The 17932-nt window shown below is 34.8% G+C and overlaps 1 protein-coding gene across 1 annotated transcript in view; it reads right to left on the bottom strand.

Annotated features, from left to right (window-relative positions):
- The window catches only part of LOC148940051 (aconitate hydratase, mitochondrial-like), a 127465-nt gene that overhangs the window by 80338 nt on the left and 29195 nt on the right, over nucleotides 1-17932 (bottom strand). Inside the window, exons 3-8 of the mRNA XM_089106516.1 lie at nucleotides 16064-16289; nucleotides 13711-13836; nucleotides 10635-10793; nucleotides 8539-8689; nucleotides 5850-6025; nucleotides 3439-3568 (exon numbers count right to left, since the gene is read on the bottom strand). Of these exons, the coding sequence (XP_088962642.1) occupies nucleotides 3439-3568; nucleotides 5850-6025; nucleotides 8539-8689; nucleotides 10635-10793; nucleotides 13711-13836; nucleotides 16064-16289 (968 nt within the window). The remainder of the gene's footprint in view (nucleotides 1-3438; nucleotides 3569-5849; nucleotides 6026-8538; nucleotides 8690-10634; nucleotides 10794-13710; nucleotides 13837-16063; nucleotides 16290-17932) is intronic.

Below are 17932 nucleotides of genomic sequence, written 5' to 3'. Positions count from 1 at the left end.
CACAATATATATCCCCGTTATTAGCACAACAAAGAAAAAAAAGTGACAACGCTAGAAATTTAAACAAAGGTTCACACTGGGAATGAGTTACACCTTGCTCCCTAACAAAACCAAAACTGTAACCAATATCTTTAGGAATTATTTTACTGGGTTAATTTAAGAGAGCTCTGCTACATATTTTCTAACTAGATCCAGTTAGAAATTCTGTTTTTTTTAGAGAATCTGTGTTTTGTTAATACAATTTAAAATCGCTATTGGAATTAAATTCCGAACTTTTGCCAGTATGACCCATATTAGACGCTGATTGTACTGTTAGTTTTGATTCAAAAGAGAAATCAGAATTATGAGATGTTGGATATTCATGGAATGTCATATTATATGACCTCACAACGAGAAGGAGCAAAAAAGAACTATTGAAATTTACGACAGACACATAATACCCCAGCCCCAATGGAAAGCACCAAAAGCTAATGAGGAACTCAACCAAAATGACCATTAATAGCTGCAGATGGCATACCTTAAAACCCACGGTAAAAACCTATTTTTGAGCAAAATATTAAAAAAAATATATTTTAGAGGAAAGAAAAGCAAACCAACGTACATCTTGAGCACAGTTTGGCTTTAGTCTAACTTTAATTTGAGACTGCTACATACTTGTTGTCTGCTTGAATTCTTTCACATGAGTGCAGAAACATGGCTCGAAAAAGAAAGCTTGGCAGACAGTCCTCTCTAACATAGACTATAAAACTCCGCTTAAGCTTAGGCGCTGCAAGTTATAGCTCAAGAACAATCCAAAACCATCCTTTTTGGCCCCAAGCAAGAAATAAATGCAGCCAGGGCTCAATCTGGTCTGGGCTCACGCGGAAGTTATATCCTTAAATCTTCCTCAGAACAACCAGAGCTTGGCTAAACAAGTAAGGCCAACAACTTAAAACTACAATTTGTTAATGAAATTCAATGCTTTATTTTGAAAATTGTTTACAAATGGATCATTCGAAGTTCTGTCCCATCACTAGCCAAATCTTTTTCCCATCTTTCTAGTAGTTCTTAAATGTAAAAAAAGCCAGGCAATCCACACAACAACTTTCTTTAAATAATAATAATAATAATAATGCGAAAACAGGCTTGTGCCTCTATCTACAAAAATTTAAATAATCAAATATTTTTCACTATAATGATTGTCAATCTTGTTCTTAGATGCATTGACTGAATCTGAGTTGACATTGTCTGACGGTAGTGCGTTCCACTCGGAGACAATGCGGTCGCTGAATGCCCATCTACCAACATCTCTTCTGAAACGTTCTTCGGTTAGCTTAAACTCGTGACCTCTCAGTTTATTATTCTTGAATGTTATTATCTCTTCTGGAGGGACATTACCGTAGTATCTGTTGCATATTTTATATACTTCAATAAGATCTCCTCTCAAAAATCGGTATGAGAGACTTGAGAGCGACAATTTTTTCAAACAGTCTTGGTGTGATAAGTCTCTAAGTGATGTAACAAATTTAGTAGCTCTCCTTTGGATTTTTTCAATTGCATTGCTGTCTTTTTGAAAAAATGGTCTGGTAGTTGTGTGACCGTATTCGATCATTGGTCTCACTAACGATTTGAAGAATGTAGAAAACAGTGTTGAGTCAGTAAGAGAGAAATTTCTTCGAATAATTCCCAAGACTTGTAATGACTTAGAGATGATTGACTCGTAGTGCTTGGTGAAAGTCATGTCACTGTCTATTCTCACTCCCAAGTCTCGCTGTTCTTCTTCTATAGGTATCTGTTGTCCTTCAAAGCAGTAATACCGAGAAACGTGTTTGGGCCTAGCCGAACATGACAACTTTTCTCTGTATTCACTTCTATGCTCCATTTTTTCATCCATTGTGCTATTTTGTTTGTCTTGCTGGAGTATTTCTGTACCTTCAAAGCTTGTTATTGCACGAAAGATTTTCGTGTCATCTGTATAAAGCAGTATCTCAGAGCCAATGTTATTTGGGAGATTATTTATGTAAATATTGAACAGTAAAGGCCCCAGAACACTACCTTGAACTACTCCACTTGTGACTTTTGTCTTCTTTTTTTTTTTTTTGTAAAAATTGAGCGGTGGCTAACCAAGTCATACATTTTGGAACAAATAGTAATTAAAAGGAGCAATTTCTGAGCTATACGGCTTATGGAGGGGGAGTGTTGATACTGCCTCCCACTTCAGCATTTCAAGGTAGGTTCTGACGACCTGTGTAGCATTTGGCCCAGTGCTGTCATGTTGCAAAATTACTTTGTTATGTCTTTTGACGGTTTCAGGCGTTTACGCAATACTTGGCTCAGAAACATAAGTTGTAGTTGGAAGTAGTCCCACGTTATTTGTTTCGTTTGGTTGGAAAGTGGCTCATAGTACAGCACACCCTTCTGATCCCAGCAAATATACAGCATGACTTTGGATCCAAGAATATTAGGGTCAGAGGTCAATGGTACAGGTTGGCCGGGCTTGACATATACTGTTTTGGATCCAAGAATATTAGGGTCGGAGGTCAATGGTACAGGTTGGCCGGGCTTGACATATACTGTTTTGCACTTAGGTTATTGCAGCGGATCCACTTTTTGTCGTCAGTCACAATACAATGCAAAAAGCCCATCTAATTTTGCCATTTGATTGGCATTTTCCACGTGAAAAAAAAAACACCTTTCAACGTTCCACGGCTGGAATTGCTATGACACCCAATTCCCTTGCTTTTGGACCATTCTCAATGCTTTGGAACGCTTGAAAATGGCTTGATGACTCATAGCTAATGGGTCTGCAAGTTTTCCTTGTGTTTAACATGGATGTTCACCGAGTAATGTCTCCCCTCCAATTCCTTATTCTTGAAATTTTTTGAATGTCCCAGAAGCTCTTTACCAACAATATCTTTTAAAAAAGTTTTCCTTACGGAGGTAAACAGCGAAGGTTAAAAACTTAACAAACAAAACTTATTGCTTCGCAAATTACAAAAAAAATATATCTATTGAACTAGCTGAAATAAACGGATTCGTGATATTTACAAATACTTATAGAATTCTAAAAAGAAGCGCAGTCATTTTAGCTCATTATCCAAATTTTCATGTTGAAAAAAAATATTATGTCCACCAAATAAATGCCTTTTCTCATTGACTTTGACAGCTGCTAAATAGATGTTTAAAATAACATATACATATACACACACAAATATTCAAAAATCAAATGATGGCTTCTCTTGTCAAATTCCGGTTTTAACTGCTAGTCCTTATAAATAAATAAAAACACGCCCAGAAAAAAAAACAATTATTTCTCCCGCAACACAACTAGGTTAGGGTAAACCACCTGAATTTTATTGCAGAATCAGTTGGAAACTCTGAAGAACAGCAAAAAAAACTCGTAGTCAAAAGAGAAAGAAGGCTGAAAAAAAAGAGTATAAATAAGCAAACAAATCTTACCGACTCTTATATCCAAAGGCCATCCGTGTTTCTTAGCTTCTTCACCAAGTTGGCCAATAGGATTAGCCAAATCAGGAGTATACGGACCATTAACATGAGGCTCCAGCTCGCTCAAATTGATTTCGATCAACTGTAATAGTTATAAAAAAAAAAAAAAATTAAAAACGGAAGAAACAGCCAATTTGCAGCTGGGGAACGTTTCCAATCGGAAACAACAATCAGATCTTTGACCCTAGCGTGCTTATTTTTTTTTCCAGCACTTTATTCCACTTTAACCTTGTTGTTTGTGGCAGTTTAACAACTCTGGGAGGTAGCCATCCCTCAATTGGTTTTTGGTCTATATCTCCAAAATATTTAACCAGAACATAAGTTGTTGTTTTTTCAATTAGTAAGATTGTTAAAGTCATAAAAACAAAAGCTCCGTTTTAGTTTTATTACCACTACATATAAATATTTGATATTACTAAACATTCTCCACAAGTTTAATGGATTCTACTGTAATAGAAAAACTCGTTTGGCAGGATAGATTTAAGTTCCCCTCTTATAACGTGAAACGATTGTGAAAGAGCTAGTTTACAGACACTGCTAATTATTATACAAGAGGATAAACTACTATATACTTAAAAGTAGAAGTAGTAGAGAATTACCTATTATGAGTTATAAAAATACTTTGCAGTCAACTCTAATATTCAATTCCAGACAAATCATGTGAGACCAATTATAAGAATATGTTTATCAGCAAGACTGCAAACACCACTTCTTAGGATTTAAGAGGTTAGATCTACTATACACCAATTTCACCAAACATCGGCTAATCACTCGAACCTGTTCTTGAGAAATCCATTAAGACCGATGTCATTTTGCACCGTACCCACAATCGTGCACTAAATTGCTCGTAAGGGAAAAGGGACAATCAGGACACACTAAACTAGGCAAGACTTAATTCCAGATTTGGCCGGGAAATATTGGAGAGGCTTACGGGAAGCGGCTAAAAATAGAAGATTTAAACTGACTGCTTTCAATCGGAAATCCTAGTGAAAGCATACTATAATTTTCTTATGTGAGGCAAGTCGAGAAATTATCAATAGAAAATGTGGAAGAAAATGCCGATAATCTATCTTTTCTTTCCCTTCAACTACCTTACCGTCTTCAACTTTAACTAAAATACATTTCAAGCGTTATTAGTTTATTTTAAAAACATCTCGAGAAAACGCCTTGTGCAACAATGTTGCTATAAACAATAAGTAGAACAAAAGGGACATTTTTATACAAGACAGTGGAACGCAACTTTAAATGAATATTTCGACCGTATATACAAGGGCCGTCCTCAGCAAAATAAACAAAGGACTGGTTCCTGGTTAAACTTCCTTGAAGTAATGATATTAGGGTTGCTTTGAAAATTAAAAAAAAAAATTTTTCAGTTTTAATGATCGAATTTTAATGTAAGTTTCTTTTATATTGTTTTTTCCAAAGGTCGAAATATTCCTTTAAAGTTGCGTTCCACTGTCTTGTATAAAAATTTCCCTGTTGTTCTACTTATTGTTTATGATGGAAGGGCAGTGTGGTCTTCGTCGCTATTTATAACAATGTTGCTGTTTTCAATTTGGATATTTCCTGATTTACCTTCATCTCAAGATTGCTTTCAATTCCAAAAGTTAGAAAAAAAAGCCATAGAATGCTACCTCTATGTTTCACAAAGAAGACCAAATTCAAAGCCCAAGAAAAGAGCTAGTGTAAACAACTTATTATTGCGTTATGTGCATTGCCAACTACTTTGTGCGTCTCTAACAACACATTGCTAATAACTACATTGCTAACAACGCATTTAGTGTTATGTGCATTAACAACGTGTTGTGAGCATGTGTAATTGATCTTGAACCCTCGAGTATAATAGAATCACTGTTTAGAAACAACCAAATTTGGACACAAACGATTCTTTTTAAGAAAAAAAAACTATAAACCTCGATGGTCTGCCATAAAAAAAAGAAAAAAATGAAAGAGACGAAGATGAAGAACAGGTTTTTTACCTTTTTTTCTGATCGCTTTCCTGGTTGCTTGGTTTTATCTGTTTCGTTTTATCCGAGTTTTCTCACTCACATTTTTCTGCATTTTCTTCAATTTATTTTATAGCTCTCAAGATGGAAGGCGGTATTCCTCCCGAAATATTAGCTTTATTTGTCCAGTACTATCCTTGGTCTAAAAAAAAAACATTCTCGATCTTCGTTTCTTTAAAAAAAATATTCTAAAACCTTACCATAAGCAAAAAAAAGAAAAATCTCTCTAATTATTAACACAATCTTTTTTCGCCGCTTTTATGCAACAACAGCTTTTTTATGATCAAATATGTTGCCATACAGTGCTTATTAAAGATGACACTACGAGTACCACCAAAAGAGAAGAGGGGGACAAACCTGATCGTATGGTGCATCATCATCTGGGGTTAGAAGATCTTTCTCATGTTCATCAGCTGCGCTTGCGATATCAGAACGACCAGTTGCTTTCAAGTAGTCATGCATTCTGTGATTGTAGGGAAAAACTGATGTAGTAGCTCCAATCTCAGCACCCATATTACAAACTGTAGCCATACCTAGAAGCAAAAAAAGGACATATAAATCAAAAATGATTCTAATAGATTGGTCTTCAGCACTTATTTGAATTTTCTTTTCCTCGTTTTCTGTTCACTGTTGCGGCATTGTTCAATTATCCTTGCTCTTTACATTTTTCTGTAGCTGTATGTAGCTTCAAAACTATTTAATATCTTAGTTGGCTTTAACGTTTATTTTTTAGTTATTTTTATCATTAATTTATTTTCTAGCTTCAAATATTCTACTGGATGACAGAAACACAGCATTAATATAGATAAACTTAAAATGTATTGTATTTTGAATTGAATCTATTGAAAAAAAATAAAACAAATATATAACTATTTAACAAAATCTACAGTATTTTACATACAAAAAAAAAAAACAAACACTTCAACTTAGTCTCCCCTGTAAGGCTCTATGGCAAGGAAAAAACAGGGGAGAAACAAAAACAAACAAATACATCCATCGCGCATCACAAATCCAAATAATCCCCCCCCCCAAAAAAGAAATCCGAGCTAGGCAGGGGAGTAGTTACAAGATTCTGCCTATACAATTAAACAACAGACCCAATCCGCGAAAAAGCTCAAAATCGAAGCTTAGCAAGTTTGGACAGAATACGGTGTTCAACATTTACTAAGAAATAATTTTAAAAAAAAATATTTATTTTCGCGAATTTTGGTTCCTTTGACCGAATGACTTGTGGATACAAGTTTCAAGCCATTCGATGATAAGTTTTTTGGTCTTTTTTGTGTCAACCCAGTATTTTTTGGAATTTTGTTTGAGTATTGAGGTCCGCTTGGTCCAAGAACTTACGAATGTAAGTTTCAATTTGTTCATAGAAAAGTTTGTAGAAAACATTATGGGCCCCATCTTCAGGCGAACTAATATCTTTTGTTTCAATTATTTTTATACAATTCTGTACCCTTGGCACAATTGATTTACTAATATAATTAAATCCTTAAATGAGTAAATATAAGGATTATATTAGTAATTCTGGGACGATTGGAAACAAAAACTTGATCCATTTTTGGAGAGCCCCTAACCCTCGACCGAAAATTTGTATTGTGCAGAAGGGTCCCCTTGACCGCAGGAGCTTCGTATGCACGTTTCAAAACGTTCAAAAAAAAGTTTTTGGCCCCTTTTCGTGCGGAAAATATATTTTGCTATTATTATTATTATTTTCTTTTACATTGGGGGCCTCATTGGTCTAAGGATTTGAAGATACATGTTTTGAGCTGATCGGAAGAATATTTTTTGGCCTATTTTCGGAAGGCCCATGCCGCCAGACGAAATTGGGTTTGTACAATAGGGTTCCTTTGGACCAGGAACTTTCGTTTGTAAGTTACCTTCAATTCCGAAAAAAAAGTTCGTTGATCCTTTTTTTTGGCTCACTTTGCAGAAAATTCAAGCATACTTTTCTTTTCGTGTCCATTGGGGTTCCTTGGCCCTAGTACTTTAGGATATAACTTTCAACCCATTAGAACAACCAAGAGTGTTGTCCTTTTTCGGGTCCGTGCACCCAACCAAAAATGTTTGTACATTATGGTCCCCTTCAACCACAGAATTTATCGCCGAAACTTCTAAACTTATAAGAGACAAAAAGTTTTGACCTATTTTTCAGCCCTTGAACACCCTACCGCACAAAACTGTAAAGTCATCTTGGCCCAAGGAAAGACCCTGAAAGTTTCAAGCCAATAGGACAACCAAGAGGAACAAGCATTCCTTTTCTCTATCATAAAACTTTAGCTAATAACAATGGGCAATTTCTACAATTTAAGATCCTTGCCCATGGGGTTGCTATGAGTCATGTCATCCGAAGAGGCAAATTTATTGGTATTTTCAGCAAATCCAGTAAATTAATTTACTCACTTTATTATTGCATTTCAAGAAATAAAATGTACAAAGCGAACTAGCAATTGATTCACTATTGGGCAAAATAGTGAAAAAAGTATCCTTTTGAAACTGTAGATTCCCATTTAGAGTTGTAAATGTGTTTATTTTAGGAAATTGTTTATTTCCTGTAAATCCTTTTTTATGCTTCGCCAAGACACTGTTCAAAGTGCATAGTGTTATCAGAAGAGTGTCAATGACACACTAGCCTTGGGGGGGGGGGCAGAAGGGGTGGCAGCCCCGCTCTTACTTGTGGCAATTTCTGTTCGTTTAAGTTTGGCTTGATTACCATCTTAAGTTCCTTTTAGCTGTCATTTATTCATTCATAGCAACTTCTTTTCAGTTTAAATTTGACTTTATATATGACTTCAATGCTGATGTTTGAGATTTTTCTTTAAAACTTTTTCTTGGGAAACGGTTTCCCGAACTAATAAAACAAAACGTCAACATAACAACCATTTTGGTTTCTTCTAAAACTTCAGCCAAAAACCAGTTTCTGAAACAGTTTCAATTAAAAAGAAATATCCAATCCACGTTTCCAATTGAATATTAATTAAAGTGGAAATAACACCTGAAAAAAGTGAAATAAAATAAATAGAAAAGATGCAGGAGATAGTAGGCTTACCAGTGCAAGAAATGGACTTGACACCTTCGCCAAAGTACTCAACAATAGCTCCAGTACCACCCTTAACAGTCAATATTCCAGCTACTTTAAGGATAACATCTTTGGCAGAGGTCCATCCACTCAATTGACCAGTCAGCTTAACTCCAATCACCTAGAACAGTAAGACTTGACTCAAAAAAGTATACTTCAGACTCAAATATCATTTCTTATATCAATATGCAGTAGACTTTAAACAAAATAAATCTAATGGTGTGAAATGATCTTGCGAACAGATTAAAAGCTCTTGTTCATGTAACTAGACACAGATAAACTTTCTACCAGTTGCGTAAAAAGTAGCGAAAATTTGCTGGGAACTGACATTAGAAATATCGGTACGTTTCTTTTCTAGCCAGAAAAAAACAATCAACGTTAATTAGCATCATTCCCTATTTACAGCTTGAGAATTTACACAGCAGTCCATTGCGCGACGGTCTGATTTTGCACTTTGATAGACATTTTTCAAAAAAAAACACAAAATCCTCGATGTAAACTTTTTAGAAATCGAACACCGTCAAATATTTGAAGAGCTGTATATTATATCTTTAATCAAAAGGTTCCACAAACCTGAAGACATTTTCGGGTAATAACACTGGAATTCTTGCTTTCCCTTCTTTCAACAAATTAATATTTTTAAAGCTTATTATAGTTCAGTCAAATAATGCTTTGAAAAGTAAGACAACGTGTGATTTTCTATATGGAAAATGAAGCATACATTTAGAAATCATTTCTAACGTTGTCACATCACATTAATTTTTCTTATTATACTAAAACAAACTTTTCTTCTGAACGAGCTAGAACTTGCTTTCCAACGCTGATAGACAAGCCTTGATTTTCCAGAAAAAAAAACTGAAGCTTGTTTTAGCTTCCTCGGTACAGAATTTCTTCAGAGACTTACCATTACAAAATATTTTCACGAAACCTCATGGACACTGAATAATCTCAAGCATGTAGAAAAAATCATATTATCTCTTTGATAAGCGAAGCAGAATTTTCGTATCTTTTTTAATTTTCAGGGGGGGGGGAGCCTGAAGATCCATTAGATACAATAAAAATAGCGCAAGTTCAATACGTTAAGATGGACGAAAAGCGGTAACCAGTGTTTTGTCACTGACCAGTTTTACGCTGCAAAAGGATATAGTAGTAGACACGCTAGATTCAGAACAGCCAATTCCTGCTTCTTCTAGAAGGCAATAACCTTGATATCAAACTTGCACTGCATCTTGGATAATCTTCCTAAATTTTAGCAGAGACGTTCTGTTTCACATACAAAAAATATTTAAGTCGGTATAGTACTAGCAGTAGGGCTACATCTTGACCACCACCTCCACAGCTGATAGTTTACACTTTAATTTAACATTTACCCACCGGACCTCAAGGAGGTGCAATCAACTGTAAACAACTTGGAAAGGGGGTCAACTAGGTATTACCTGGGACCATTAAAACCCCCCAAAATCTTATCTAGGTGACAAAAATCGTTTAACCAATATGCTTCAAAATTAGTGTCCTTAAAACGAAAACCCTCATTTTTATGATTGGGATGGAGGAGGGACACAATTAAACTTTATTTCGTTTTAAAGTTAAAAATATCCGAATAAAAAAAAACAATAAGATTTATCATTATACAAATTTTAGAAAATCATTTTATATTAAAAGTATTTTCTAATATATTATATTAAAATATTATTAATTTATTAAAAACATTTTTATATTATATTAAAAAGATTATTATGAAGATAGATTGTATTGGAACATATTGCAAAAAAGAATCGTTACGCAAGAACATCAGCCAACAAAAACTTTCAGAACAAAAGATTTGAAATCAGCACTTAAAATCCAAAAAGAATCACCCTCTCGTCACCATCCAAGAGAGAAACTTTTAGTTTTCCTGAAGAGTGTTACCATTAACTTAGATAACTTCGTAAAAATCTTCCTCTTCATAATGGAAAGGATCGCAACGATGAGCTTGATTCGAGTATAAGACGCTTATGTGGTGGATTTTGTTTCTTTTCTTTTAAATAGCTATTGTCGAAATATAATTTACGTTTTCAATTACGAACCTTAGGGCACTTCAATTCCCATGGAATATTTGCCATAACATCCACTGCATCAGCTCCACCAACCCCGATACACAGGCCACCAAGTCCGCCACCGTTTGGAGTGTGGCTGTCAGTTCCAATCATAAGAAGACCAGGAAAGGCGTAATTTTCAAGGATAATCTAGAATTAAAATGACAAACATTAACTTATGCAGCTTAAGCAAATCATTTAAATTAGAAGATAAACCCAGTCGTAAGATACCAAATGTTCCTCTTTATGAAAAAAAAAATCGAAAACAATCATATGCATCATTAAAGAATCTCCTATACGCCTTTACAAACCCATAATGGTGTACTTTATCACTAGAAGGGTTATAATAACCTAGCAGCGAAGCCTGTTGGGTGGCAGACATAAGAAAAGAAAGAATACACGGGGCATATTCTCTCTTGTGAGGACCAGAGAAGAAATATCTTCCCCTTTCTCAACACAAAATTCGAAATCCCCTTATCTCCCTCCGAAAAACATCGTGAAAGCTTGATCACCCAGCTGCAAGACGATATAGAGCTAAATTATCAAAACAGCGCATTAAAATTGATTGTGTAATGAGAATTTTCGTTGTATGATGTTGCACGATTGTTTCCAAAGCACAATTTATTCAGCTTTGAAGATGTTTGCTGAAAATTTCAGGCATTATGTAATTAAACACGTAGATAGGCTACAATGGGGTAAGAGAAAAGTCGTAGACCTATACCCAGAAAGAGTTATGTGAAGATTATAAAAGAAAACCAAGAATTCTTGGAGATTTCCGTGTAGGCGGTTAAGGCTGAGCCCTTAAACAGGGCACTATAGAGCTCCATGAAGGAGGAGTGGTTTTCAGTGAGTTTGCATTGGGCACTGAACGCTACAGTAAATTTAACCTAATTGTAGCAGTAACGCCTTAAACGTTTTTCTCATTCGATATGCCAAATTGTTCCCCTTTTTTCATGCTTTGGCTACTTCTACCACCAGCTATTATTACTGATGTAAGAAAAAAAAATCGTTTTTAATGTTTGTCAATTAAAAATAGCCAGTTGTGACTTAAGTTTGATATTTCAAAAATTTAAGAACACTATGGAATATAAGGCATTTGTGAACCACTCGACATAAGTTTCCAAAAAAAAAAAAAGAAAAAAAAAGTTCCCTAAGAACCATATAGGAAAATTTACTTTTACAACACAAAGCTTTTCAATTTACCACTTTTTCTCAGCTCACATTTTTCTAATCTTTCTTTAACCACTTTTTTTTTGCAACAATGTCTTTGCTATATGTAAGATTAAATAAAAAAGTAGGATTTCCTCGTTTTATTTAAAAAAATACAATTAGAAATTAAATTTAAAAAAAATTCAACTGAAGGTAAGGAGCAACGTTAACATTTTAAACAAACAGAAATTATTATATACATGAAGGGGATGTCCCCCTCCTAAACAAATCGCTCTTTATGCTATTTTTTTAGTATTTTTAGAAAAGCTTCTTATTCTTCTAATTAACGACCGACCCTTGTGTTTCAGGAGTCGTTCTTAAAGAATTGAGACAAAATTCAAACTTTAGGGTAAAGAGCGAGGTGTCGAGAAGTATGCAATCCCCTTCATATACGTAATAATTTCTGTTCGTTTAAAATTTTAATGTTGCTCCCTACTTTCAGTTGAAAAAACTCGCTTTTTTCAAGTTTCTGATCATTTTTTAAATAATGCCATGAAATCTGGCCCCACCTCCACGGAGACATTCCCCTTCCCACGGCAATATCGTCTAGACAATTCAATCCCGGTGAAAATTCAACCCTGACAAGTACCCTTAACAACTCCATGCGTAAAATTGAGACAGAAAAGAGAAAGCAAGACATATAAAAATAATTTTGTATAGGAATTCTGGCAAATTCCTCCAGTGCAGAATGTACCTGATAAGTTCATCCCCTGGAAACTTCCCTACCGAAAATTCCCCCGTAGAAAAACCCCAGTAACAAATCCTTCCTACCCCTCATACGAAAATGTATACATACTTCCCAATCACAAATACTATGTGTAAACAATGGGGAACATTATAACTTAAAGACCTTTCCCCTGGGGCTGTGGGGGGTTATGTTATATTCAAAGGCATTGTTATTGGGCCTTTCAATTATGATGAACAAAATCCCCATATCCCCATATTTTTGGTCACTTATAAAGGGCACTAGATAGGAGCTTGAAACCTCTACAGTTGAGTTTTCTGATACGCTGAATCAGATGGTATGATTTTCATTAAGATTCTATGACTTGTAGAGTGTGTTTCCCCCTTTTTTCCGAATAAGGCAAATTTTCTCAGTCTCGTAGCCTTTAATGGGTACAACTTAACTTAATGAAACTTGTATATTTGAAATCAGTATAATAAGCCGATTCTTTTGATTTTTTGGTTAGTATCAAAATTCTGATTTTTAGAGTTTCAGTTAGCATTAAGCCGGGTCGTTCCTTACCTGACTATTTAATGAAATAAAATATGACATAAAAACAATTTTTCTGAGTCCAATGTACGTAGTACATCTTACAAAAGGAAAGAGTGAATAATATCCAACAAAGATATTACTTACCCCCAAATACAAGCTGAAGAAAAAAAATTTGATCTATAAAACCTGTTGTGGTATTCAAAAATAAACATTCTATATCGAACTTTTCTTTTTAAACAAGTTTGAAAGAGAACGACTTTCTCTAGAGGGTGTCATCCACTGCATGGACATTTCTATTTCGCAAGAGGTAGAAGAGACCCCATACGAGTGGGACAAAAAAAGTCCAGAAACTCCAGTTCAAAGACTACCAATCATAATTTTATTCGTTATATACCAATTTTAGGCCATATTATCCAGCTAAACTTCGTAATTTTTTAGAACTTCTTTAATTTTGTTGGAACAATCAAAGAAAAAGGAAAACTGCGTAAGCAACAGAGTTTCTCCTCTTCGTTTTAACATAAAGCTTTATAGGAGTTATTACTGGCTTAAGTGTAATCTGCATAAGTAAATATAAGATATAAAATCCTAGAAAAAGTTCAAGATAAAAGGGCTAAAAAAAAAGAATTGATGAAATTGCTATACCTGATGAATAATACCAGAGCCAGGTTTCCAAAATCCCACTCCATATCTAGCGCCAGCTGTTGCTAGAAAATTGTATACTTCTTTATTCAAATCTTTGGCACGCTTCAAGTCTTCATCACCTCCAACCTAAAATGGATACTAAGTAACACTCATGAAATCTTTAGAGAAAAGAAACATAATCTCAGATCCCCTTCAATACATTCTCAAATGCTAAATAAGATGCCTTGCATTGTTTTTTCTTTGCTTTCTTTTTTGGCAGGTTGATCTTATAAACTAGCTAACTAATTTAATAGGCTACATGAATATATCTTTACTTAAATCTGCTAAACCGTGCAACACAGTTTTTAGCCAACAAGACTTTTATTGTGTTTCCAACCAGTCAACAACAAACCAAATTGTGTATCCAAACAGCAAGCAACAAACAAAGTAAAACAATGCAACACAGTTGTTAACCAACGAGGACTTTCATTGTGTTTTCAACCAAACTTTTTACACTGTATTCAAATATGTGATGAAAATATCCATGCTCCATTAATTTTTTACTTTTTTTTTTGGTTTTTTTTTTAGGTTCTTTTCTTTGAAATATTGGTGATTTTGATTTTTTTTTTTTTTTTTTTTTTTTTTTTTTTTTTTGATTAAGCAAGATTTCCTGATGCGACTTTTTCGGCTGAACTCAAATTTTATCATATTTTTACTCCAGCATGATTAGTTCTAGCCCAGGTTTTTATATATAGGCTTGTTCTTTTCAAAAAAGGCCCTGAATTCCACGAAAGAACTTCTGTAAATTTAGCTATTGGCAAGATTGAGGTATTTTGACTTTAAAAAAAAAAAAAAAACTACGGGTAAGTAAGTTTTCCTTGTGTGACACTTTGTGCTGAATTCATAGTCTCATTTGCCCCTCAATGTTAACATTTTTTGTGGAATATGTATTTACAAGTTTTTTCTCAGTCTACAAAACCTTGAATTCAGAAAGACAAATAGCAGAAAGATAAAGTACTTTAAAATCAAGTAATAAGTAAAATCAAGTCAAATCAAGTAAAACCAAGTACTTTAAAATCAAGTAATAAAAACTTTTTTGAGTTTACCATACCAGGATGGACTGGGAAGATCTTTCCAGGACAATATTTTTTTTTAAGTTATGTACCAAAATTTAATAAAAAATTTAAAGCAGATAACTAAACTAAGTAACTAATTTGAACTTATCTTTTTTCTAACCTGAGAGAATAATAAATGACCATGATGGGGTTTATTTTGCTGATTCAACTATCCTATTGCAAGCCACTATTGAAGCCGCGAACCTCGAGATTAATATAATCAAGAAACTGACACAGCTTTGCGCTACTAAACTGGCCCCAGGTGGCTTTGTGCTGCGATGAGCTGATTTATTTTTAGTTTTGGGCGTGAAAATTGTTTAAAGTTTTATTTTCGCATCTATTGGGAAATTTGTACTTTCTTTAGAAATTATTCAATTATTCTGAATTTAAAATATAATCAAAATTCCTCCATCGTTGGTAGTTACCACGCTACGCAAATTATATATCTATTAAGAACATCAGCAAGTTAACTGTAGCGCCATCTGACCTTAATGTTCACATTAGTTAACCCACCTTCTCGTAATTTTTTTATGATAATTATTTTCAAAGATTAATAAATTATGCATTTTATTCAAATAAACGTTTCACCTAGTCAGGAATTTAATTTTACATTTGTACAAGCATTTCACCATAGCATACACAAAAAAATAATTAGACCAATTCTTTTAATTAAAAATCAAAAAATATTAAGTATTAAGACGAAATAAAAATAGATTGCATTTTAAAAACCTTACGTGGTATAGCATTTATAAAGCCAAAATAGATTTTGCGCCAAAACTGCAACAGAATCGATTACAGTACGTAAATAATAATTCGGTAAAGTATTTAATAACGCAGAACTATTCTAATATGGTAGCTCAAAGGCAGAACAAACGATCCTAGGTGAAATTAGGTTGTGGCATTTCAAGGCCGTATCCAGAGTCGTAATCTGTAAAATTTCGAATGTCAAATGCATGGTTCAAGCCCAGAAGGTCTCCCTCCAATGAGGCGTAAAGACGATACTACAAGGCTTAAAGACTGCAAAACCTGCTTCACTCAGCTGACAATCATGGCTGCAGAAGGAGCATCCGCACCCTAGTGAAGAAGAAGAAAGAGGATCCTAGACAATCTTCAAGAATGGTTGTGACTTAAGTAAGCCAAGAAAGTCAGGTAGTTCAGACGTTTACTTTTGTGTTGTGGGCTGCAAAAAATCATAGAAAATTACTCCTCCTAAATATTTTAGATTAAAATTTTAAAGCCTCATTCAAAATTTAAAGTACCTGTGCTTCGATAAGATGATCACAGTGAATTGTCGATGGAACAGCCACAGTTGGCAATCCCGACGAAATGAATTGAAGCATAGCCATTTGGGCTGTGGCATCTTGCATCGCCACTCTGTCTGGGCGGAGCCTCAAATAGCTTGTTCCTCGTTTGAGTTCTTGATTTTTTGGATCATCTAAATGTGAATACAAAATCTTCTCTGAAACAGTCATTGGCCTTTGAAGCCTAAAAAAGAAAATATTGTCTCAAGCTGCTTCTCCCGAATTATTTTTTCATTTCCATCTATTTTTGACAGTTATAATAAGCTTGAATAAAGAAAAATAGCTTCGGGTTCAAACTCTAATTGGCAGCAAAAGAATTAATATAGTAAATACCAAATGTACAGTTACTTGCAAAAAATAAAGCCTTAATAAGAAGAATAAAAGCACACATTATCTGCGGTTAGAAGACAAGCGACAAGGAGAATCAATATATACAAGCCTGTCACGTAGCCATGCATACATTACATATATATTAAAATTTTGAGATGGCCATTTCGTTCAGCATAATTGAAAGGTTCACTAATTATGTCTTCGGGGATGACAATCCTCCCACAGCCATCAGGGCAAGGACTATAAGTTACACTAGTTGCCCATTATTAACATATAAGGTTTTTATGGAAGGGGCAGTCGTATAAACTTTAGAGGTTGCTCATTAAATTAGGAATTGAAAATTGTAGTTCCCTTTTAAGAGTCAAAATTGACCGAAGGGCATCTAGACCCCCCCCCAAGGTGCCCTCGTTTCCCCCAAACGCATCTTCTATTAATTGTAAGATAGCCAGTTTGTTAAAATAGTCCCAAGAACATATAATACTGCCTCCACGGTTGACACAGCCCCCCCCTCGAGCTCAGAGGCAAGGGTTGTAAGTTTTGCCCAAGGAGCAAAAAAATCTTATATGGTATGGGTTACCATCGGATGGGGCTCATTTGATTGGAAATCGGAAGTTATGGTGCCTTTTTTAAGAGTCAAGTTATTAGAGTGCAAGCAGCTCCCCCCCCCCCCCACGTCGATCGTTTTCCAAAAGACATCTAATCAAAATTTCGATATAGCATTTTTGTTCGGCATTATTGAAAGGTCAAGGAGTTATGCCTTTGGGGGTGTCAAACCCCCCCCCCAACCTTCAGGCCAAGGGCTGTAAGTTAGGCAATTTGTTAATTATTTACATATAGGATAGTTTATTGAGAAAGGTGGGCATGTTTAAGCTTTACTTTCCAAAAAGACGAAGGGCACTCAGGTGAGCCATTCAGAGAATGCTGAGGGGAGTGCTGATTTAAATCAAAACATCTTATGTGCATACAGGTTGTCGAAACGATGTAACTTAGAAATGGCAAAGTATATTAATTTGGAACTTTCAGGAAATGATAAGGGAGATGATCAATTGAACAAAAAGGCAATATTTGTATGCTACTACTACTACTACACTACAACTACCACTACTACTACTGCTACCATTACTGAAACTATTACTACTGCAATAACTACCACTAAAACTACTGCTTCTGTAGCGAGTACTACCAGGGCTGAGGATATTGAAATGAACATCTAAGGAAACGTTGAGGGGAAAGTTGACCTAAATCAAAACACACTATATGCATACACATTGTTGATACAGGTGTATCAGAAATATTTTTGGAACTACTTACCGTATCAAAATAAAACTTTTGGGGCATGAGTGGGATGTTCAACAGACCAAAAGGCAACATTTACCAGCTACTACTGCTATTAATACTGCTGCTATTACTGTAACTACTAATACTAATACAACACTGTTACTGCTACTACTGCTCCTACTACCACCACTTCTACTACGACACTAGTACAATGAAGAC

This window comes from Artemia sp. Qi Xiang Cuo, chromosome 20 (genome assembly GCF_049724085.1).
Source record: "Artemia sp. Qi Xiang Cuo chromosome 20, ASM4972408v1, whole genome shotgun sequence".
Classification (NCBI taxonomy): Eukaryota; Metazoa; Arthropoda; class Branchiopoda; order Anostraca; family Artemiidae; genus Artemia; species Artemia sp. Qi Xiang Cuo.
Note: the sequence above shows the minus strand (reverse complement) of the source record. Positions and strands in the feature narration are given on the sequence as shown.